Source organism: Watersipora subatra, chromosome 8 (genome assembly GCF_963576615.1).
Source record: "Watersipora subatra chromosome 8, tzWatSuba1.1, whole genome shotgun sequence".
NCBI lineage: Eukaryota > Metazoa > Bryozoa > Gymnolaemata > Cheilostomatida > Watersiporidae > Watersipora > Watersipora subatra.
In genome coordinates, this window is record NC_088715.1 from 15,813,229 (window position 1) to 15,839,526 (window position 26,298).

Genomic DNA, 26,298 nt, shown 5'->3' on the forward strand with positions numbered 1-26,298 from the left:
TGTTGTACAACGTCAGCAATGCCAATAGACATACATCATGCTTAAGGTTTTGTGTGTGCTGCCCTCTGATTTTCCAGAATTGGCTACATTGTGCTTGTGGAGGTAACGGGAAAGCTGCTAACAATGATGCACAACAATTGGCACATGCATTATTTATATTGGAGCAAGAAAATACATCGTCATGCCAACAGTAAGAAATTATTTTTTGCCCAAAAAATCAAGAAAATTTTTTGATCCCACAATGCTGCACATAAATAATAAATATATAAGCAAATTGACAAATGAATACCTACAGAGTGCGGTCATGTTCAAAATCTAAATAAAGTTAGTTGTTGGAGAAGTCGGTGTTTGTAGTAAAGATAAGATAGACTAATGTCTTCTGTTGCCTTTTCACAATCTTTGTCTTACGATACGCTAACATAAATAGTTACACTAAAATGAGATAGAATCTTTTTTAGCTCTCAGAATGGTAGCAAAGTAGACAATTGTTTCAATGTGCATTTTATTTGGTTAGAACATAATCACAAATATTCAATAACTTATATAATACTGCGTTACATACATGTAAGTGCAATCATATTACAACGTATGTAAGATGTTTTTCATACACACTGTATAAACGAATACAGAATAATGAATGATGTATTTTTGAGAATATTTTTTCCGTTTCGTGAGCATGTTACTATTTCGTCTTAACACGACAAAACTACGATAAACAACTATGTGAATACGTTATGCTAGTTTGATGAAAGATCTCATATTTTTGATTAAAGATTTGTCTAAAACGATGTTTATGCTTTATTTTGTTACAAAAAATAAAAAGATTACAGACTCAATTTCTAACCGACTAAACATTGGCACTTGCTTAAAACATCGTCGCTTAGTGCCGACAAAACATTTGCATTTCCGAATTAAGCTCCACCTCTACAAAACGACCCAGAAACTGACCAGGTTTTGAGCCACTGCAATTATACCTGACCAATCTTCATAGTCAAAAGGAAAGAACAAATCACGTAGACTTTTGGTCGAAGGGCCAATCAGCTCAATGATCTCTTTGCGCTCGCGCTATAGCTTCTAGAGCGTTGTTCGGATCGTTGGTTCGATGGCTGTAGATACAGCTTTTCAATTGCTTAACACTTCTAATATTACAGGAAACGTTTTTTCGCAACGATGATGCCTTGTTTGCTACAGCATTTTTGTCATAGCTTGACAGCCGACCGATAACACTTAATATTTTTGTCAAACTTGAGGTTTTCTCAGATCATTGGTAAGATCTGGAATGTATAAGTATTGTGCTAATTTGCCTGAATTCCTGTTCAACTTCCATTTTCGTGAAAAGTGTTTGCTGTTTTTACCTTCTTCGAACAGTTTTAGTTATTTAAAAAATGGAATGTAGATTGGTTCTGTGAATTTTATTCATTTTCTACGCTTTCTTTGTGGAATGTTAGTCGTGATTTATAAATAACTTTTGATAGTGTCTCTTTTTATGACCATTGCTTATTTCTAAATTGACCAGCTTGGCCTAGTTTATATACTTTTTCGGAGTTAGCAACGCCAAACGTTAGTTGTTTTTTTCTCTGTGATCATTTCCGGTCGTGAGTTTGTTGCCAGAAATGCTACTAACTAGATGTGTACCCGTTCAGTAGGTATGTGAATATTTATGTGATTTGAATATAATAATAATAATGATGATAATGTAATATTCAATTAATTGTATTATCGTTAAATTTTATACGATAATCTATGTGGTATTTCAGTTGGTACTTGTATAAGTTGTTGATAATAAAGTAATAGGCTAAACGGCACATGTGTTCGTCGTATATTATTAACTGGTAAATTGATATAACATCGTTGATCAATTGAATAATGATAAGATGAACTAGTAATAACTTACTTTACTTTGAATAAATACTTAAATAAATACTCTTAAATAATTTCTCTTGAATGATTCTGTAATCAGCTATGTCAAATATTGTAAAATCAGTATTTAGTTATTAAGGATTTACGTTGGGCACAACAGGTGGGCAGTTTGCTTTGCTAGATGTTATTTGACATGCAAAAGCAATTTTCAATGGATATGAATAGACTTCAAATAAAGGGATTCATTTTGATCCAGCTTGGCTCATGGCATTATCTCAACTGAACGGGCCCTTAACAATTAGCTATGATTTTGTTACTGCTACCCAAAGTATTTTGGTTCTGTGATTGTGTTGCATCTATGAATTGACTACGCACGAGTTGAAAAGTAGCGGTGACCTGAAAGCGAGTCAGCTTTGATAAGTTTTGTTTTCAGGACACATCGCGATTTTTGGAAGAATCTATACATTTGCGATGCAAATCCGCACCATTAAAACGGTAGGGTGCGAATTCATTGTCAGCGGACAAATCCAAACTTCTTTGAAACATAGAAACACAGTGTATAAATTATTTACCGCTCTCCAAAATATTTTTGTTCCGAGGGACTGTTACTTCTTTTAATCAAAATGAAAACCTCTTCTTATATGCATAGCTCATTGCCTGAACTACTAGACTTCATACACTTTTAATCTAACTTGGTAGGAACTTTGAAATGCATGAATTAGAGTTTGAGATAGTTAAAGTGTCCAAACAATCTCAGGGATAGAAATCATGGCTTATTTAGTTCGTTGAATTTAAGCACTCACTGCTGCATTTTCCAAGAAACCTGCCAAACAAATTTATTGTGAGTTGATAAGCATAAATTATTCCCAAAATTAGTTCTATCAGCAAAGACTAGCTAGTGTGAGATGTTATAATCCTTAGGAGAAAACAAAGCTTTTTTGTATAAATAGGTAAAGGTTTGCTGCAGAACTCTATCAATTTTATTTTGAGCGGATGCAAGGCTGCTTGAAAGGTCTTTGTCGTCAAAAGACTTTTTGTAGTGTAGTGAAGAGATCTTTGGAGATTATTACAATACAAATGATGTGTTGCTGAGAACTGTAGGTGAAACTGTTTTGCAAAGAGTATGAGAAAACTTTGTTTTTAAATTTTTGTATTTTTATTTATTTTTGTGTTTTCAAATTTTTTAATAACAATGGTGAAGTACTAAAAGCTGAAACTCGAAAAAGCAAAAGATTACTGCATGCCTATTGCGTGTCGATGCGCCTTTAACACCAATAATTCGTCCGTGTGCCAAACGTTACATTTTTTTAAATTAATTTGTAAAAAACTGATAACAAAACAATTATTTTGCTTACTATATAATTTCTGAACAAATCTTGTTTCACTAATCATGTTTTCATCTTGTTTTCTAATCTTACACAATCAGATGGAGGATTCATTTGCAGATTGCCTACAATGGGAAAAGTAAAAGTATTTTGTGTGACAATCAATACTGATCCTGCCACCATTCCACCCGCTGTTCCTGGATGTCTGTGTGTCTCTGGGGGCGTTGTAATAGAGCTGGAGGAATGTATGTATACTGCACACTTGTTGAGTTGTGTTTGTATGGACTTTTACCAAATTGTGTAGTTATGACTTTGTAATGAATAAAACCTGACATAAATTTGCTACAATTAAAGATTAACTTACACAAAATTTTAGTAGATTTTAGCAAAAAGTGGGAGTATATTTCTATCATTTACAATTGGATTTCAGTCTGAAACAAAGATGTTTCAGACTGAAATCCATAAAACTTGATCACATGTGAGACGTTTAAAAAAAATGTGCCGAAATGGTGCCACTTGTGGCTCGGCTGTCTATCTTTCTCTTGTAAGTGATATCAGCTATTGTGTTCAAGTTGCAGCCATACGTGTCTCTATTCTGTTGGTCTCCTAGCAACTATAGTCATCATAATCATACTTTCGCTTGAATATGAGAGTTTTAACTGATCAAATTTTATCTGAAACATCAGAATCAAATGCAATTGATAGAAAAATATCAATACTTTCTGATAAATTCGACATCTTCAAGCAAAAGTTCTCCGAGCATCCCTGAAATATAAACTCTCATTTTTCTCTGAAGTTTCAACATCATAATTATAAATACTAAATGATTATTACTGTTCAAGGTATTTCTAAATGACATTGAGTCATTCGCGCCGTCTCTAATTAGCTATCATAACAGAATAATAATAGTATTTATCAGAAAACTAAAATTGAAAAATTGGTTTTGCGCATTTTAAAGGTTGACTTGCAACAAAATTCACATTGCAGTTGTTTGATATCTAAAGATTCACCATGTCTTACTCTGCTGTGTGGTAGGTGCAAATTATGTGGAAATGTGATTACAAGCTCTTAAAAGTTCAAAAACGAACAGTTAATCGCAGCCATCACTTGACCGACGTAGATTAGAATCTCTTTTTAAAACGGCTCAAATGGGATGTAGTTGTACAAGATGGCTTCTGTTTACACTTTCAGGCAACCTCATTCATCAAAATATTTTCGCAAATATACTTCGCGCATTCAATAAAACCATGTCTATTGTTCTTACGCATCTATTTTATCGTCATTGTAATGCTGTCACTTTCAGCACTGATATCTTATAATCTACCGTGAAAATTCGTTTAATTTTTTAACCTTAGCTTGAAGAATAAGTCACCTGTGATAATCGTAAAATGCTATATAAATTATTTGCAAAGTATGGGTCATATCAGATTACGACTAGATGATTAGACCAAGCCGAAACAAAACTGTAAATTAGCGAGCATCAATATTTGATACGGGGTCTTCGGTAAAACCCGAAGTGTTTGTCATAAACTAGTGTTACGAGAAGTTTTATATTGAGCCTTTTCTTGGCCTTTCAATTTACGTGAAAACATCACGTGACAAAACAATAACCAAATGTAATGACTACGTCAGAGAAAAAACTGATTCCAATCTATGGCGGTTTCGTGATGGCTGCGATCAACTGTTCATTTTTGAGCTTTTAAGAGCTTGTAATCACATTTCCTCATATTTTGCACCTACAACGCAGCAGAGTAAGACATGGTGAATCTTTAGATACCAAATAACTGTAATGTGTATTTTGTTGCAAGTCAACCTTTAAGTTACCAGATAATTGAGATTTTCATGTTTTGTTGGCCGATCAAGATTTTACCGGATTCTTCTAGTGCACAGATGTTCAAACTCAAGTTTAGGAATAATTTTTGAATCGTCTTCCAAGTTCATGAAGTAAGTCTTGTTGCTCTTCTTTTCAGCTGTACAGGTTAAATACCTCAAAGTTCAGCTGCAGGGAGTGTCTAGATGCCGGTGGAGTGAAGGATCGGGAGATAATAGAAGAACAAGGAGTTCTACTGATATTCTTATCGACATTGAGCAGGAACTCATCAGATCTGACGGTAAAGGCGGTTTCATTTTCTGCACTTTTAAACTTGAGTTGTTTGTTCAAATTTCATGACTTCCTTTAAAAGTGATTTGCCACTCATTAACTTTTGAAGAGTTAGTTATGAAGCTGGTGCACTATCAGTAGTAAGATGGACTTTCAGCCTATCCCTTAGCAAAACACAAAATAAGCAAACGGCTACAGCCAATCACATGGCTTCTTGCATTATCTCTTTGAATATGCCTTCAAGATCTCCATTTATTAACTCATTTATGCGTTAATTTTTCAAAATTTGGTTAAAATTCTGAGCGATGACTTTGTTTACTTGAACTGATGGATTAGCAGCATACGAAGGGCTGTTTGCTCATCAGAACCACTTGTCTTAGACCTTTGTTTTTCTCTTGTTTTTGTATGTGTTGGACTACGCCTAAAGTTCCTCTCAAACACAATGGTTGTTTGTTTAGTCCAATCAGAGGCTATCATATTTTAAGTTTGCTACTGTAATTCAAAAGTTCATCATAATATTGATGCACACGTTACAGATGTGAGAGTCATTAGGTCATTTAACATCCTGCTTGGTTTTTATAGATCTAATGTCATTGTGAACTTTTCACATGCTTTCTATCCAAATAATGTCCATGTTAGCTCTTCATGTTTATTATCTAGATAAGTTACAGTTTGATCTTCACTGGGTTAGTATCCAGATAATGTCCATGTTAGCTCTTCGCGCTTACTATCCAGATAAGTTACAGTTTGATGTCACTGGGTTAGTATCCCGATAATGTCCTAGTTAACTTTTCACATTTCTATTATACAGATAAAAACAGTTGAGTATTCAGATAATCAGTTAAGACAGCTAATTATTCACTTGCTTTATATCCAAATAGTTTATTAGGACAATTACTTACATAAACGGTTTTTATTCAGATAATGGAGTATGAAGATTAATCCTCTACATTTTTATATGCATATAGTCAACTAAAATGATGATGTTTTACCGCAACTTCAATTGTGTTAGTTTATTATTTTTGTTTAATATCCAGTTGGGTTACAGTTGGATTTTCACTGGGTTAGTATCTCATTTGTTCTTCAAGTTTATTATCCAGATATGTTACATTCAGTGACTAGATAGTCGCCATCATTGATCTATTTGTTTTATATCCACATAATTGATTACACATAATTGATTAGCATAATTAATAACGCAAAAGTTTTTTATTCAGATAATGAACTAAGGCGATTGAATCTCCACGTTTTATATACAATGAGTCAACTAAAATAATGATGTTTAGTCAAAGCTTCAATTTATGTTCAGTTATAGTCCCTGATTTAGTGTCTTAACATGCGGAGTAATCGTGTCTATAAGGTCTCACTTTGGTATGCTCATCCCTTCTTTGTCACACATGCTGCTATACCATAATCCTACCATATTATTTCTTACATATTTCATATTAAAATTCGAAACTCAATGATTGTTTAAAAACTTATTTTCTAAGGTTCCTTAAACCATAACTGCTACCATGTTAAACCATAACTGTCACATACAACTTTTATCGTATTTTCTAGGTAAATCAGACACACTGATTCCGATTTCCGATTCCGATACTCAAAATAAAGATTGATCCACTAACCTTTAAAGTCATGAAGGCTTTTTAAAGCGTTTCAATATCCATCTCAAAAACAACACAATCGGCAGAACAAGCTCCGCCCATATATATGTTATGTAACTTAGCTTTTTGGGAATGGAAGTTAATGATGTTTAGTTTGATTTAGAATTATAGAGATGGGTGCCTTAAAACCCATTGTCTAAATTCAGAATGTAACATAATCTCGGTCTCTTATGAAAGGTATATAAACTATTTAAAATTTCTCGTAGCTTGTTACATGATGTTAAGTAGGCTGAAAGCCGAGAAAAATGAGCTCAACAAAGCGTGATTTTATCACAAGCTAGCGTTGTTATCGCGCTTTTTTAAGCTCATTTTTAAATATGCAATGTTAAATAACTTATTTACCTTTTAGAAAAGACTGAAATTATTTTGAAGGCTGAATTTAGATAATAATGGGTTTTAAGACACCTATCTCTATCATTCTAAATCAGACTAAACATCCCTATCTTCCGTTCCTACAAAGCTAGGTTACGCCATGTATCTATGGGCGCAGCTTGTTGTGCCGATCGTGTCGTTTTCGAGACCGGTATTAAAACGCTGTGAAAAGCCATCGTCACTCTGAAAGTTAGTAGACCAATTTTTATTTTGAGCACAAAATCGGAATCAGTGTTCTGATTTACCTAATAAATACGATAAAAGTTGTACGTGACAGTTATGGTTTAATTTGTCAACAGCTATGGGTCCTTCCTCACTAGCTCTGTCATGTATCAAAGGTGCTTTCTCGCTAGCTGTGTCATATATCACAGGTGCTTCTCACTAGCTGTGTCATGTATCACAGGTGCTTCCTCGCTAGCTGTGTCATATATCACAGGCGCTTCCTCGCTAGCTGTTTGTATCACATTGTTACTAAGCTCCAGTTAGGAAAGGATAATACTGTGTGTCTGAAACACATACAAATGGTTTAGGGATCCTACTCAATCCATAAACATTATTATTGCCTTAACAAAATCTGGATACAAAGCAGTAAACTAAACAGGTTCACGTATATGCCATGCCTATGATTATAGCAGCCAAGGGAGTTCCTTAAAATATCCAACATATTTATACTGTAAGGAAGTCATGTCTGCCAGCACCACGCTGTGTGTCCAGCCTAAGGGAGTAGCAATTGATCAACACTGTCTTAGTAATTATACGCAATGAATTCCATTATTATGCTGTAAGTTGATTATTAACCACAGGAAGTGTATCTGTTGACACTGTGAGGCTGCCATTTACTCTGTCAAATTCAGTGTTGCCCTTATCAGCCTTGATTGATTCAGAGTGTAATATTGATTGCGTTTCTGACTCAGCGGCTGAGAGGCTGATCAGCTGGCAATAAGCATATTCCCAGCTGACATGTTTGTTTGTTGTCAGTTCCCAATCTATGAATATTTGATGTGTCTCTGACAAACTCTTGGCTTATATGCATCACTTTCAATTGTCATACAACAATAGCCGCTGTTCATCCATGTTCTAGTTATCTAGGTTATTAACGCTTTCACCACAGTGAGCCGAAGTGATATAACTACAGACCGTAAGTCGATGAATCAAAAGGGTTTCACTTTTCTTTTCATTACGAAGCCTGCACATAAGCTAGATCAATCAACTTTGGTCTCCAAACAACCTTGTTGACAATCACGTGCAACCAATCGAAAATCATTTTGCTAAGTAATTTGATTTCTAGTTTATTTTTCAAAACGAGAAAACCAAATCGCTACCATCATGGCAATAAGAAATTCACTGCACTCGTTCAATGTAAAGGAAGCGTCAGAAATTTTCCGAGAGTAAGATTCATTAAAAAAATTTGTACTTGGCTTTTAGAAAATTTTGTTCTGAATAAGATGCATTTTACAGTAAAGCAATATCTGCATTGATTCTCAAGATATTGCATAAATACTAGTGATATATCAAATTTTCGAAAATATGTTTGAAATATTTTGCTCAAAATATTGAATTTAGCGCGATAATGAAAGAGTTATTTTGTTGAGTTGTTTTGAGCGTTGCATTTGATTTGATGTTAACCTTATTTCACCTGCCAATGCTGATAAAACCAAATCAGGTTGTGCGGGAAATGAAAACAGCATAGGAAAGAGCATTTTCGCTGGAACTAAAAGCCATGATATAGTTCCGTTGTTATTCAATAGATCGCGTTGAATCAGTGTTTATCAGTTACTGAATGCGTGAATTTTATAACAACGAGAATCTTCGAGATCACATACAACTAGTTTGTTAGCGCTAACAGTGATTAAGACATTATGTATAAACAATTGTCCTGATAATTGGCTAAAGAAGAGACTGCATTTATGGATCATGCTTCCGCTTGATTCTGAGTTTGAATTATATATTTTCTTAGAAAAAGATCTCATTCTTAACCAATGGTTATCGTGCCTCCGATCATTGGTCTGTGCTTTTTCCTTAGGGATGTTCTAGACACAGAACAGTCAAGATGTTTGTATCTAGTATATTCAGTGATTTGTGTTTGTGGGGTGTAGCTGTAAAGTGTGTATATACGCAGTAGTATACCCACTTATATACGTATATGGGTGGGTATGCGGGATAACGGTCTAGTGTACTTTAGACAGCAGCCATTCAGAAATACTGAAAGCTTATCACGCCAAAGAGTCTTTAACCATTGATGTGTGCTTTTTCTTTTATGCTCCTTTGGGTAAACTGCAGCTTTTAAAAAATTCACTTGTTCTGAAATTTCCATGTACCATAAAACCTCTAATTGAATGTCATGGTGCTCTATTTTTCAACCCTTCCTCTATAGTGCTGGTCAAATAGAGGTGGCATTCAATTAAAGGTTTTACGGTAATTGATTAGTTAATTTCAACTCTATGAGTTGATATGACGAGTAACACTCAACAAACTGTAAAGGCTATTACTTCAGGTTCATACACTAGCCTATATCCTTCTATTTGTGGTACTTAAAAATGTTCTTAGCGTTTTTCAAATGATTTAATCAAGAAAGAGGCCCATCCATGACTTGAGTACACTACGACTGTTAATTTAGTCCTGCCTGTATTCGTAAACTTGGAGTTATCCCTTACTGTCAACTCAGTAATTACTTTGTCTATCACTAGCCATCGAGTTCAATTAAACTATCTATTTTATTCATAAATCTCAAAGTTTGTGTGTCCCTCGGTTTGTCCAACTATAGCTACGAAAATTTTGGAATGAAAAATCTGTATCATAGAAGATTTGATCTCAGGCAGGTTTACCGGGCAAATACCTTTCTAATTAAGCTACACGAGATTGATGGCTTTAGTGGGCGATATATGTTGCTATGTGGGTGAAAATACGCTACCACTCTCCGTTTTTGCGCAATGTAATTTTATGCTCACTCTCAAGGCTCTTCTTAGTGAGCTTACTTAAATCAGCCATTGGCAATGCGCCAGGCTAATTACAGGCTACTACATTACCTCTCATTGTTTATAAACTGAATTTTTATACCTGTGCCATGCTGGGCATTCCGCTAGTTGTAGTATATATATTATAGTTTGAATCAATCATTTTTATGCAAATCCAAGGTGAGCAGCTTTATTGGAATACTGTCCGACAGCACCGTGGGTGTCGCTGTCCAGAGTGGTGACTGGCAACTAGTGTACCTGTTTATTATTTGTCAGGTTTCCCTTCCATATTGACTGGTGCATTGAAAAGACTCTGTCCTTGAAAAGAAAAACTTACTGGTTGTTAAATTAGGTTCTGATATTGTATGTAGTTTTATGTGTGGGTATGATTTTATGCCTGAGGGTAGATTTACAAAATGCTTTGCTAAACTTCTTTTTTTCTCCTAAGTAATTTTGATTTACTGATACTTTATTTTGATAAAGGGGCCATCTTGTATCCTTGGTGGCTCCGTGTAATTAGGTCATGGTGCTAACCAATCAAACCTTTAATACTTTGAAGCCTAGCCCCGAGATGATTAAAAGAGTTGTTTTCTCACCCGAGTGAACTCGGCTGCTTAGTTTTACTTTGTTTTGTCCGCACTTTCAGTTTAAGTAGGAATTACGAAAGTTTGGGCTCATTGTGCGTTATGCGTTTTCAGTCTATTTCTAAAATTTCAAGTCGATTGGACTACTAGTTCTACAAATATCGCCTAAATTCCAAGGCACTTCTAATCGATCAAGAAATGAAAAATGGCTGCTGACAGAACAACAGTTTCATTTTTGGTAGCGGCGAATTCAAATTAGACAAAGCTAGAAAGATTCTCCTCAGCGACAAGAGCTTCACAGTAAAACTATTGTTTTTTTTATTAATAACAAATATACACACCCTATCAGACTCAGTGTACTGCAATCATTATGTTTCTTCAGTTACCACAAGGACCTCTAAACATAACATCTTTGAAAGTGTGTGAAAAAAAAGTATTTACTTTATTTGATTTTTGTGTTTTTCATTGAGTTCTTTAAGTTTGGAGCTTTGATATGATATTCAGTTGAAAAGGAATTGTACCATTCTAAGTGTTTCCACAGACAATAGAAAGTTGTTAATATGTTCCAGGATCAGGGGCCCTGATAGTATGTACAAGATTAGGTTTCAAAATATTATTGTTATATTGGAATTGTTGGTTAAGCAAATATTGTTTGTCTTCTTTAGAATCATCTCCTTACGTGCTCAACCAAGGATCTCATAAGGTCCCATTTGTTTTTCAAGTGCAGGCTGACAGGTGAGAATGTTATTTAACTTACTGTAAAGCCTCTATTTGGCCGCCATGGTGCTGTATTTTGCAACATTTTCTTTAGCGGTGTTCTATTAGAGGTGACGTTCAAATAAAGGTTGGCTCAGTATTTCTCAACTAGCTCATCAGCATTTTGAGAAACTAAATGTAACTCATTTACGAGCACAGAAATGCTATTGTCGCTTAGATTTTGCACTCTCCTTCCTTCGGGCAATGTGTCATTAAAGTCGCCGGCCTCATCGGTTTTGCTAAACCATTTTTCCTACACGTCAAAGTATCAGACCGAGTCAAACAAGGAACTACTTTGAGTAAAACCTTGGAGAGATAAAGTTATAAATTATTTTGATGGTGTTGCTTTCAAAGTTTTAAGGAAAAACTGTAAAGCTTTAGAATTAGAAAACGGACTTCGATACACCATAATAATAACTTTTATTACGTCATACGGTGTTCCTTGTATAGTACTCTCATCATTCATCAAAATACTTGAACTCCTCATATCCGGTTGTAAACCACATTGTGGACAACTCTGAAGAAAATGGATCAGATTTAGACTCGACTCTAAATCAGAGTGTAGTTATAATGATTTGTTGATCCTCTCAGGTACACCAACACTAAAACCATGGCAACCACTACAGCAACAATGAAATAATCGTTCTTAGTAGCATTTTGTGGACACTTTTCTACTGATCACTTTCTATTATAGGTAAACATGATGAATATCAAAGTGTCGGTCTAGTAGAGGTGGCGTTCAGTTAAAGGCTGACGTTGTACTTTCAAACCTTTCTCCTATACTGGCATTCTATTACAGGTGGCGTTAAAGTAAAGGTGTCATTCAAATTATAGAGGTTTTACTGTATTTTTCAATTCATACTGCTTTAGATTCTGATCTTCCTTTATGTAAATACATTAAACCAAAAAAATCAAGTTAACATCTGTTTAGTTCAAGATATGGTAAGTTATGCATTGTACCTCTATCACCAGCCTATATCTCCGCACCAGCTGTCTCATGCATCCTTAAGTCACCAGCCCTACCTCTGCACCAGCTGTCTCATGCATCCCTAAGTCACCAGACCTACCTCCGCACCAGCTGTCTCATGCATCCCTAAGTCACCAGCCCTACCTCCGCACCAGCTGTCTCATGCATCGCTAAGTCACCAGCCCTACCTCCGCACCAGCTGTCTCATGCATCCCTAAGTCACCAGCCCTACCTCCGCACCAGCTGTTTCATGCATCGCTAAGTCACCAGCTATACCTCCGCACCAGCTGTCTCATGCATCGCTAAGTCACCAGCCATACCTCCGCACCAGCTGTCTCATGCACCGCTAAGTCACCAGCCATACCTCCGCACCAGCTGTCTCATGCACCGCTAAGTCACCAGCCATACCTCCGCACCAGCTGTCTCATGCATCGCTAAGTCACCAGCCATACCTCCGCACCAGCTGTCTCATGCATCCCTAAGTAACCAGCCCTACCTCTGCACCAGCTGTCTCATGCATCCCTAAGTCACCAGACCTACCTCCGCACCAGCTGTCTCATGCATCCCTAAGTCACCAGCCCTACCTCCGCACCAGCTGTCTCATGCATCGCTAAGTCACCAGCCCTACCTCCGCACCAGCTGTCTCATGCATCCCTAAGTCACCAGCCCTACCTCCGCACCAGCTGTCTCATGCATCGCTAAGTCACCAGCCATACCTCCGCACCAGCTGTCTCATGCATCGCTAAGTCACCAGCCATACCTCCGCACCAGCTGTCTCATGCATCCCTAAGTAACCAGCCCTACCTCCGCACCAGCTGTCTCATGCATCGCTAAGTCAATATTTTCGTTGGCTTTTCTCTAAAATCAAGTTTCTTCTTTGAGTTGGCTACTTTTTTGCTGTATTGGCGGTCTTGCATGCTGTGGCATATAGTCAGGCATGTTAACTGTATGTACAATTATTTGGATCATCAGGTGTAATAAGTATATGCATAATTATTCTTCAGCTCAGAAAGTGGTTGAGAGGCACAGCCGTTAGCCAGTCTGTCCGCAAAATAAACTATCTGAGTTTGATTCCCAACCAAGCAACTTTTTCCTAACGCTTAGTGTGACTTTGGATAAACATGGTTCTTATTATAGTAAAGATTGCTAAATGCATGGTGTTTCCTCGGTTTATTTTTGATTTATCGTCTCTCCTTCCCGCAGGCACCTGCCTTCCAGCTACGCCGGGCACTATGGTCGTATCGTCTACTCACTGAGTGCCAAGATGGATCGGTTTGGAGTTATTTTTGATGACAGATCGTCTTTTGTTATCAACGTTTCAAACCCACCCCCACTCAACCCAGCCCTACATGAGGTAGGTGACAACATTAGCAGGTGCTAATAGCTATGTGGGTGCTTGTGAGTTTCTGATCTAGACTATAAAAAAGCCTAGCCTACAAGAAAGTTACCATAGCTAAAGCTTATCATTCAACAATAGGCATTTTCAGTGAAATTTGAACATATAAAAAATGTATAGCTTTAGTTTTAGGTGTTTGACTTGCCTCCTCCGTAACCACTATGACGTCAAAAGACAAATGGTCAAATGTTGGACAAAAATAAAAAAACAATCCCTCTGACAAATCAGAGATTATTTGGTCTCTAAGTAAAATGATTACACACTACTATCACCTATATAATAGGTAATAGTAGTGTGCTATCATAGGTAATTCCAGACTAAATATATTAACAACATATGCAACCATATGCACATATACACGGGTTGTTATGTGCAACATACAATGGTTACCCAACGACATGCCTAGTGTACTGGTTGGCACGCTGGCTTGTGATCGGTGGTTCAAATCACACAAGGACCATGTTAGCTTTTTGGAAAGGCATCCAACAGCAATTGCTCCTGTGTTCCAACCACCATGCCAGCATTAGTATGCCTACAAGATATGATTGTCCACAGCGACCCCACAAGGTCAAAGAAAAAGATTCAAAGGTTACACATTATGTGTCTGTTTGCTACAGTTCAACTCTTTAGCTTATTTACGATATTCACATGCAAAAGTACTAATTTTGGTTGATAAGGTCAGCCTTGGCCACCTTTATAGACAACTATATTTATAATAATGTTGGCTCCTGATCTCAAATGGCTTTTTCCTGACAAATTGTCACACTGATATTCTTTTATCCGTTGAATATTTCCTGTAGCGGCTATAAAAGTATAAAATATGGTAGTGTCAAGGGCCTGACCTAGTTCCTCTACTTGCTCCCCAAGAATCAAATCACTTGAGTACAAGGCAAGTCTTTATGTACATAAATCTAAGTGTTTTTCTTCTCATTAAACTCTATATCCAGTTGTTGCGATTAAAATTTAGCAATAAAAATTGCTTGGTCCAGGGGTTGAACTCGGAAACCCGATTCATTTGGAACATGCATTCAATCCACCACTCCGCACGGCTGTTTTGCTCCACTACAGCATAGCACTCATACTTATTCCAGCTACCAATCAAAGTGCACATGACTTCCCAGCCGTGCATCTGAACGCGCCCAGATGGATTGCTAGAATGTGCAATCTTTTTTCCCCAACAGTTTAGCATTCTCACTTTGGCTTGGCTCCTCTCGGCTTAGGCCAAACCATAAGTGTTACCGAGGGCTGTATTGTCCACAAAGTCAGGTCCCGGCGTCGGTTGCACCAGCGTCAGCTATCTTCTCTAGCTCAGCCGCGGTGATCGGCCATCACAGTAGCACTTTTGTTTTTGAAATGGTGAAAGGGTACGAATGACATTTAATGTATTAATGATGTTGGAGTCTCCATAACAAATCTTCTGCTAAAATAAAAGTTATTGACATTAGTTTGGTCTTATCTACCTCAACCTCTGACATTTGACCTCTGACATTTGACCTCAACATTTGACCTCAACCTTTGACATTTGAAATTCTACCTTTTTACCCCAAGTGAAAAAAGCACATGGGAAGTTTGTTGCTATGGGTTTCCTTATTCGATTGCAATGGTAGCGGAAGACCTGGAAAACTCACTGTGGTTTGAACTAGAAATCTCTCTCAGTTACCTTCTACTCTACAAGATATTTTAAGAATGTGGCAGCCATTACTATTATGGTAACTAGTTCCTAAATCACTGTTACTACTCTGCCTCGAGTCTAGGAGGTGTCTAGGCATGCTGTATGACTGATAAGAGTAGGGGGTGGTTACTAGTTGAATGCAATTCCTAGAAACCTTTGTTGTTTGGCTATGATAAGATAGTTACATTAACATGAATATGGCCGGTTGCATGATCTTGTAGCTATGATATTTGCATGTACGTAATAAATAGTTCAATCAAAAATTAGGGACGTATTGCAAAACATTTGCCTAATTGATTGTACAATGTGTTGAAGAAGGTCATACCATATTCATGAAATAGGTTTACAACTAGTGAATACACAATGAAAGTTATTCCACATATTTATTCATCTCGATGCCTTCCTGAAGCCTTCTCTATGACTAGCAACTCTATAACTATGGTATTTATATATGGTAATATATATATTATGGTAATTTATATATATAAATCTCATTTGGTTCATATATAAAGCTCATCTAGAGCTTGTCAATTGGTTGCTGGTCTGTCGTGTGTCCAGTTAGAGTGATAAAGTTCTAGCAATGAAAAATGCATTTCACACTCGATTTGAACTCGGCACTTTTAGTTCTGGAGGAAGACAAGCTAACCCATTAAGCCACATGGTCTACTTTTGATATAATGGATTAATCGTGCACATATTCATTACATCGGTCTAAATATGCGTAATGACGTTGTGCGATGTCATTAGAGCTGGCTTCACGACTCTTATTCTAGTAAGTTTAGCTGAATACTAGCTTAAGTTACTCAACCTAAATTAGCCAACTCCGGGTAATTTTTCTATCCTTCGTTTTTTCGTGACGTCATTTTATCGTTGTCTGCCATCTTTATAGACAATTTTATCGTTAGAAACACGAAGCTTTTGCAATGATAATTTGAAAACAATATTTTTGTTTGCAACTTTTTTATTATGGTATCAAAACAACACTTAAAAGTACTAGTAAATAAAAAAAACGATCGTTTTCTACAAATATGGCGGCGTTTTCGTGAGCGAGCGCATGTGCAAACGACTTGATGACGTAAAAAACGATGGATTGGCTAGTTGGTTTACTTAGTCAATGGCAACTACATTACCTGTCACTGTTTATAAACTGTTTTTCATTACCCGTTCAACGCCAGGCTTTCACCTAGTAATGGTATACTCATAAACTCCTTTGGTTCATTGTGTAATGTGTTGATAACCGTTTCGTTCCATTTTTGTAGTATTTTGATATTTCAAGCTTATATCCGATAAACATTTTCAATAATTTATGTGTAAACATGCAAACAAGAACTGAAATGCCTCAAACCTACAAATATAAAAATAACACGATTTTCAGAGTTTTCAGGCTTATTTTAGCTCATTTAAACTATTACTTATGCAGTGGTAAAAATACATCTATTGAAATTACCATTGAGAGAGGTACTTACCTGAGGAGACAAATCTCAATTGCTTTTCAATGGATTTAAAACATAGCACGCTAGTTCCTTGTTTTTGCAATACTCTCACATTACAGTAGGCACTCATACAATATAAATAATCCGTTCCAGAAACGTTTACATTATAGTGATTTTACGTTATACCAACAGTAAAATACATGTAAATTGTCTAATCCGTTCCAAAATTTTTTCAAACTCACCTCTTTGGCCATACATAAAACTAGACTTAACTTATTAATTTGTGAGCTCTATCGTACTTGCAGTATAATTGTTAAATAATGCTTTAACAACTTTTCTCCTTTTTCTGATCAACCTCACTGCTTATATAGACCATGCTTGCGATAATTCTACAATAAGTTGATCAGCACATCCTAATGCTCAATTACAATGATTTGCTTATTTTCCAAACGGCAAATTCTATTCTGCAAAGTAAAACGAATAACTAATATTTTATACGTCTACAATAAAGGGAAGCAAAAAACATTTTTATTTCAAAAAATAGTGATACTATTTGTTCGTCATCTATCCTGTACTCAGGGGTCAAGGTTAGGATAAAAGACAACTTTTGACGATACTCCAACTTGTGACAATCAGATTAGTAGACCGACACTATAACACCTGCACTAATCGATCGCCTTTTCTAGTTATGAACAATTACACAGCTACCCTACACTCTGATTTGTCGACACGTCTGACGATCTATCACAGTGAACTGTAGATATGTGTAATAGATATACCGCTCTACGCACGCTATACACATGGATTGACTCAGACTTGAGCATCATGCCCATCATCAAAAGATAGTGTATTGGGTCAGTATAAAATTAGTTTAGATCTTAGATAGCAATCCTTTGAAATCCAATTCATATTCACGTTATTGAAATTGTGCTATTTAATTGCTCCCGACCTGTGATGTCATGATTACAATCTTGTAATCATAGTCTTGTAACTCGTAGTATTTTATTAACATTCGTCAATTTATTTTGTGAACAATTTATTATGGACTAGTTGATGTTATTTTTAATCGTAATTTCATAGCCCTTATTCTGTGCTATATTAGGAGTGCCGCCAAGAAGGGTTGGTCTCACGGCCACCAAATGAGTGTTTCTAAAGGTTTGACTTTTCAACTAAAATACATATATTCAAAGTTTGCTATCAAAATCGAGTCCTGAGAGTTATCAGCGATAGTGAAACAATAATAATAATAATAATAAAACTCAAGTATCATCTGTCATGTAATTTACTTTTGAAAATTCAATAAAATAGAAACATAATTTTATGAACATAATTTCTTTAATTTGAATACGCTTACATATGAAGCATAGAATTACCCAAATTTAGCTGTACCAAACGTATGAATACAGGCCTCATAAAGATCATTCTGCAGGCAAATATTCCATGTATTTAGGTAGTGGAATCTTAAAACTAACCCTTTGGATGGGTAAAAGCCCCGCAAAAACAACTGCGAATCTTGTAATTTACTTTTAAAAATTCAATAAAATAAGTATTTTATGAACATACATAGCTCTAACTGAAATTTATTTCTATTGGTGAAAACTTTTGGTACATAAACATTTATTTATATGTGTACTACTACAAAAAGCTACGACTATGTACAATTGTCTATGTATGAAGTGCTTAGAATAGAAGCATTCCTTTCGGCAAAGTCCAGTGCCACAGCGTAGCCAAGGCCGGTAGCATCGCTCACATAACGATCACTTTTCTCTGTTATTCAGAGTTTTCAAAGTTTATATCACTACCATCATTTAGATTATTATCATATTGATCAAATAAATGATCACTAACGATCGTAGGATCAAATAAATGTTCATTTTGTTTTGAATGTCGAGCCGTATGTTGACTGGTCTTTTCAACTTCCATTTTTTCAAAGAAGTCACGATTTCTTTAGCTCGTAGCACAAGGCAACGCTTTTCAGATGATCATATTTTATTCTAACTCATCGACCAACACCTTGCCGATAATGTTTAAGTCTTACTAGCATTTATATCATTTGTTTATTGTAACTAGGCGACAGCTTTATAAACGTCTACGGAACACCACTAAAAACGGTTTCCCACGGAACCGATAAACGACATACCGCCAATAGATTTGTCTCTCTTGGTATGCCATGGTGTGTCAAGAAAGATATATTTAAATTTAATTTTGCTTCAATCCTTCATTTTTTCGTGATGTTATTCTATCGTTGTCCGCCATCTTTATGGACAACTTTTCTCGTGAAAAACACGAAGCTTCCGCAATTAATTGTAAACAATGCTTTTATTTGCAAATTTTTTATTTTAGTGTCAAAACAACACCGAAAAATACTATTAATCAATAGAATGACGATCGTTTTTTTACAAAGATGGCGACTTTTTCGTCAACGAGCGCATGTGCAAACAGGGCGATGACGTCAAAAACAACGATGGATTCCGAATGCAAAAAATTGTTTCATAAAGTTCCTGATTTTTTGTGTCAACTAGAGTATAGGAACAGCTTGCTTTTTGATCTATTTCCTTAATCTAATTCTTCAAATGATTTACTTCTTTCTGACCTATTTTAGCAACCTGCTGTTGCGGAAGATTCACACACTGATTGCTGCCTTTGCTGTGCTTCTGGTCCCGTCATAGTGACAGCCAATATCAACAAGTCTGGACTTGCCATTGGATCAGGTCTGTAGATTCATGTCAGATTAGTCCGCCCTCCTACTCAACCCACACCATTTGTAGTTGTCAGACCTGCTCCCAATAGGTGCCACTAGGATTATGGGTAGTCTGCTATAGCTTGTATCTAATTTTATATTATGTGTAACCAATAGTCTTTAGCTTTAAATTAACATATGACCAATTTGATCTAATACAAATATCATTTAGAGTTGCCTTCTCTTTTTGTTGTCAAGGGGGTAATTCTAAATAGACTTACATGAAATAAAAACTGGTAATGTTTATCATTAGCTTTAGCTGACAGTCATGTGATCATATCACAATTGATCTTTTATCTAGTATTAGTAGGTTTACTATCAGAGCTGAAGGAATCCTGAAGTGTAGTTTTATGTAATTTTATTTTGTATAGAAATAGAATTAAATTTTTAGTCAATATTAACGTTACTGATATGATTAATGAAATATTAAATGAGAGAGTAATTATGGCTGCTTACTGTTGATTTTTTGACACCAATACATGAGGTCTATAAGTACACAATTACTTAAATTAATTATATAAGTAAATAGCAATGAAGTGATGAAAAAGGGATGATAACTCTGCAAATGTTAGCAGACAGTACGTAATGTTCATTTTGCTTTTTTTCCAAATATTTATAATTAATAATTAACTTTATAATAATCTTTATAACTAAAATAATTAGTTACAAGTACAGAAACCTATCATGAATGCATTCTTCATTACTTTGTGGTGGAAAGCCCAACAGTGGCCCAAAGCTGGATATTAAATTTGGTCAATATCGAAAGCTAAAATGCGATTGGCCGTGTGAGCATTCGCTCAATATCCTTGACCAATAAAATTATACAGATAATATTATCGAGGATAAACTTATGTTTTATTTCTTCAGTCTACATACTGTGTATATCAGAGAGTTACTAAAATATTACTGACATACAATAATGCATCCAGCAAGACCTGAAAAAAACAAAAGCTCGAGCTGGTTTTGTGTTTCTGTTGGCTATCAGAATTAACTCTACCAATTTTAACAAACTCTACCAAACTCTATCAATCAAAATTTAATTAACTCTATTAAAGAATATTGCATTATTTTTCTACTCCTATTACAGAATTTTGTACATAAATCTTGTTTCTATTGACTACTTGATACCAGCTTACACAAGTTAGTCGTGGCAAGTTAAACAGTGGCAACTAAATTACTTGCCATTGTTTAAAAGTTGTTTATAATACCCGTGCTACTTGCGATCCCATTGAATATTTAGCTCACTTGAATAATTCTAGCACGCTTGAAGATCATGATTGTGTGAGTGACTCATAATGATTATGCATACGAGTAGAGGTTTCCCAACCCATGGCCTGCTAGTTTATTGGCTCAGTGGAAGTGCGCTTATCTTCACATCGGTGCTTCCACAGAATATACAGTTTGTATTACTGTGAAGTCCAATCTTTTTTCTTAACACCTTAATAAAAAGACGAACACAGCTCTTATTATAGTAAATATTCAGACTCGCTTTAGTTACTCAAATTCATTGGGTGAAGAAACTTAACCGCTTGAAAATAATATTATAATCAAAAACTTTTTATTAACTGAGAAGTCCAGGCATTTAGCTTGTATATACATATATTTTTATATATGTATATACATGTACGTATATACTTGTATGGATGTATTTGTATTTAAATATGTTTATACATAAGTATATTGTGCAATCCATAATCATATTAATGAAAAGGATGTTTTCCATATGGTTCTGCGATAGGGAGAGCAATAAAAGTATCAACAAGTAAAAAGGTTTTGCCTTGTATAGCATATAGCACACTGATGGCAACAAAAAAGATAGTTACTATTATTTTCTAGGCCATTAGAAAAGGGTCAAAAAGTGGTTAATTGCTAAAACCATTCTAAGGTTGTTTTACAAAAAATTCGATCATCAGCTTTGGTATAGACTGGTTTGAAATTCTGGCTGTCAAACAATTCATTTAACCTGTCAGAATCCGTCTTTGATGGGGAAGTTGTTTTGAGGTCACGAGAAGGAGAAAGGAGTTTGTTAAAATTATCTAGGATTCTTTTGTGACTGATCTTCCCAAAATATTTAAATCCAAATTTTTCAGGTGAAACTCTCGAAGTTACCATATCCGTAGATAACATGAAAGGGAAGACGATTATTCCCGAGGTGGGCATCGTAGAGATGACACGGTTTCTAGCAGGAGGGAGTTCTCGAACTGGCACAAAGGTTATAGCAGTAGCCCAGCCGGGTCAGCCAATCATGCCAAACACTCGGCATAACAGGAGTTCATACGTGATTGGACCAATCCCTCCAACTGTTTGTGGAAACATCGAATCAACTCGAAACATTTTCGTTTGCTATATGGTATCGGTGAGTTTAAATGTGTATTTCTGTTATGTTTTTGTTGCTATGGCGATTACGGATAGCTATACTGTACTACTTTATTATTAGTACACTAGTAGTATATCATCTACCTGTAGTATTGTTACTCTGTACTACTTTATCAATAGTACTCTAGTAGTATATCATCTACCTGTAGTATTGTTACTCTGTACTACTTTACCAATAGTACTCTAGTAATATATCATCTACATGTAGTATTGTTACTCTGTATTACTTTATCAATAGTACTCTAGTAGTATATCATCTACATGTAGTATTGTTACTCTGTATTACTTTATCAATAGTACTCTAGTAGTATATCATCTACCTGTAGCATGGTTACTCTGTATTACTTTATCAATAGTACTTTAGTAGTATATCATCAACCTGTAGTATTGTTGTTCTGTACTACTTTATTAATAGTACTTTAGTAGTACCGTACAGGATGAATTTATTCGCGGAGTTATATTTCGCGAAAATTGTCTTTTCATGCATATTCGCGGATGAATTTATTCGCGGCTGAAAATTGCCACTCTCTAGGAAAAGTTAACTCTATTGCGGCTAGTAATAAATATTCCTACGCATGCGCACACCGCGTGTTCCAGTTTATATTTAGCTTACAACTGCGAGGCGATCATGCTGTTCTACGGTAAACAATTTTTGCTGCGTCCAAAGGTTTTCACGAAGAGTCATCGCTTTGGAGGCCTTTGATAAGCCAACAATTTGTGGTAAGTAATGAGTTTTTTACATTTACTAAATTAGTTAAATTGTACTTTGGTTCTTCGGTAAAACGCAATACTAATTTTTTCCATCCCTACTGCTTCATTAGGTATATTTGTTTTAGTAAGAGAGAGATTTTTCATCATACACCGAAGAACAATGATTGCAAGGGGTGGTAGATGTCATTCTTAGAAGATCACCAATCATTCAGGGAGGTCTGGAAATTGAGGTTGAAGTGACCGCAGCTACTTACGAGAAGAATATATCTGTTTTTAAAAAAGGAACGAAAACGCCTTAACGAGCACAAATCTTTGGCCAACCGGCAGAACTTTGCAATAGTAAGCCACGAGGAGAGTTCTGATGATAACCTCCTTACCAGTCATGTAGTAGCGAGAGAATCGCCTTCAACACATACCCAAGACAGTGACAGCGACAGAGCTGCTATTACCAAAACAAATAGTCAGAAAGCACCATTACACGCTAGTATTCACATATCAAGAGTACCAGTTTAATTTTATTGCTAGACAACCGCCATATGGACTAAACTGTTTATATTTACTCCATTCATCGTTTGTAAAATTTTATTAGTATTTGAAATATTTTATTTGTACACAAGTTTGTAATAAATTATAATACATGAAATAAAATATATAATTTAATCATGTTTGCTACAGCGATATCAAGGAGTTGTTGTCGATGAAGGGGTCTAGGTTGACTGGTTGCCTCTCTGCCAATATTCCTGCCTTGATGAATATTAGTACTTGTCTCTAGTTTTCGTAATCTGAGTAGGTTGTTTCATTCTCAATTTGCAGTAAACACAAAAAAAAATATTAACGAGTGTTGAGGAAGTACAAAAACAATAGCTGAAGTATTTGATGAAAGCGATCAGTTTTTAAACAAAAGAATTAACTAATGCAGTTGATTATGGAAAAACGTATCTGCACTGCAAATCAAATACATACCATAATGTCCAGATCAGAATCATGATCGTCCTTGACTTCGGTATTAGAGATTGATGGAGTTGATTGTAATGTAAAAAGACTAGGAGAGCTTTTTTGCTATGCTTTTTGCTACTACTTTATCAGTAGTACTCTAGTAGTATACCATTTACTTGTAGTATTGTTACTATGTACTACTTTATCAATAGTACTCTAGTAGTATATCATCTACCTGTAGTATTGTTACTCTGTACTACTTTATCAATAGTACTGTAGTAGTATATTATCTACCTGTAGTATTGTTACTCTGTACTACTTTATTAATAGTACTCTAGTAATATATCATCTATCTGTAGTGTTGTTACTCTAAACTACTTGATCAATAGTACTTTAGTAGTATATCATCTACCTGTAGTATTGTTACTATGTACTACTTTATCAATAGTACTCTAGTAATATATCATCTACCTGTAGTATTGTTACTCTGTACTACTTTATCAATAGTACTCTAGTAGTATATCATCTACCTGTAGTATTGTTACTCTGTACTACTTTATCAATAGTACTCTAGTAGTATATCATCTACCTGTAGTATTGTTATTCTGTACTACTTTATTAGTAGTACTCTAGTAATATATCATCTACCTGTAGTGTTGTTACTCTATACTACTTTATCAATAGTACTCTAGTAGTATATCATCTACCTGTAGTATTGTTACTATGTACTACTTTATCAATAGTACTCTAGTAATATATCATCTACCTGTAGTATTGTTACTCTGTACTACTTTATCAATAGTACTCTAGTAGTATATCATCTACCTGTAGTATTGTTATTCTGTACTACTTTATTAATAGTACTCTAGTAGTATATCATCTACCTGTAGTATTGTTACTCTGTACTACTTTATCAATAGTACTCTAGTAATATATCATCTACCTGTAGTATTGTTACTCTGTACTACTTTATCAATAGTACTCTAGTAATATATCATCTACCTGTAGTGTTGTTACTCTATACTACTTCATCAATAGTACTTTAGTAGTATATCATCTACCTGTAGTATTGTTACTATGTACTACTTTATCAATAGCACTCTAGTAGTATATCATCTACCTGTAGTATTGTTACTATATACTACTTTATCAATATTACTCTAGTAGTATATCATCTACCTGTAGTATTGTATCCTCTGTCGGCAATATGTTTCATAATTGAAACACATTTATAATACCAATATAAATTAGTCAGTATTTATTTCTGCAATCTCCGAATTGTCACATTCACGGTTATGATTCAGGTCACGATGAAGGGCTCAAGATTTAGGTTGCTGCATCCGATTTTCATTGGAATGGGTCAAACTGCGTATCCTAACTACCAGCTCTTTGGTTTATCTTCGGAGCCCGGAGATGACCCCGATGCGCCCCCGATGGATTATGGTAGCGCTATGTACGCCCCATCTCAGCCCGGACAACCCGCTTCTGTGAAGTATTAACTATGACATTTTCACATACGACTTTTAGACCTCCCACTTTTTCTCAGAAGTGAAGCAGCAAACTTCATAGACATTTTAACCCATCTAACCTTTGCTCAGTATCTTTGCTGTTGTTGCACCTTCTTATGCGTTGCAAGTCTTGTATTGTGATACTTCTGGCTACTATTATGATGTGTGGTTACTTATAACTACAGGCTATGACTATGACTAGACTATGACTATCAAAATTATATTTGTAATCTTTTACTGTTCACATGCTCACTATTATAATATTTTTATAGTTTTTATGCATATACGAGGGGCGATCGTAAAGTTCCAGGAATTGTCTCGGTACACAAAAACCGTTAATCGTAATTACCTAATTTAAACTGTCCCCTTCAAAGTAATTGCCTGAGCTTGCTATGCAGTTTTCCCATCTGTGTTTCCACTGATCCATGCAATGCTGGAAATCACTTTCCGTGAGGCCTCGGAGTTGTCTTGTCACATTTTCTTGAATAGTTGGTATGTCGTCAAATCTTTCACCTTTCATTGTCAATTTGATTCTGGGGAATATGTAGAAGTCACATGGTGCTAAATCAGGTGAATAAGGGGGATGGTTAAGCACAGTCGCCGTATTTTTTGCCAAATACTGACGTACCATCAATGAGGTGTGAGCCGGAGCATTGTCATGGTGTAGGTACCAGTCACCTGAGAGCCACAAATCTCGACGTTTCCTTCTGATACTGTCTCTAAGTCTTATTAGAATGTCTTTGTACACATGCTGATTCACAGTTTGATCATGTGGCAGAAATTCAGAGTGTACCACACCTCTGATGTCGAAAAATGTTATCAGCAGCGTTTTTACATTTGAGCGAGACATTCTTTGTGATTTGGTCTCTGGGTCATATCCATAGACCAAACTTTCATCCCCAGTCACAACTTTTGAAATAAAGTCAGGATCTTGTGTTAAAGC

General features: G+C 35.6%; 1 protein-coding gene across 1 annotated transcript; it reads left to right on the top strand.

Moving 5' to 3' along the window:
* The first annotated feature begins 3,309 nt into the window (after positions 1-3,309).
* On the top strand, positions 3,310-25,419 carry LOC137401436 (arrestin domain-containing protein 2-like). The gene is made up of 7 exons (XM_068087775.1): positions 3,310-3,430; positions 5,156-5,296; positions 11,526-11,595; positions 13,787-13,937; positions 19,687-19,795; positions 21,915-22,180; positions 25,152-25,419. Exons 1-7 carry the CDS (start codon positions 3,316-3,318, stop codon positions 25,344-25,346), a joined length of 1,047 nt encoding a protein of 348 aa, XP_067943876.1. The 5' UTR covers positions 3,310-3,315; the 3' UTR covers positions 25,347-25,419.
* Positions 25,420-26,298: the final 879 nt, after the last annotated feature.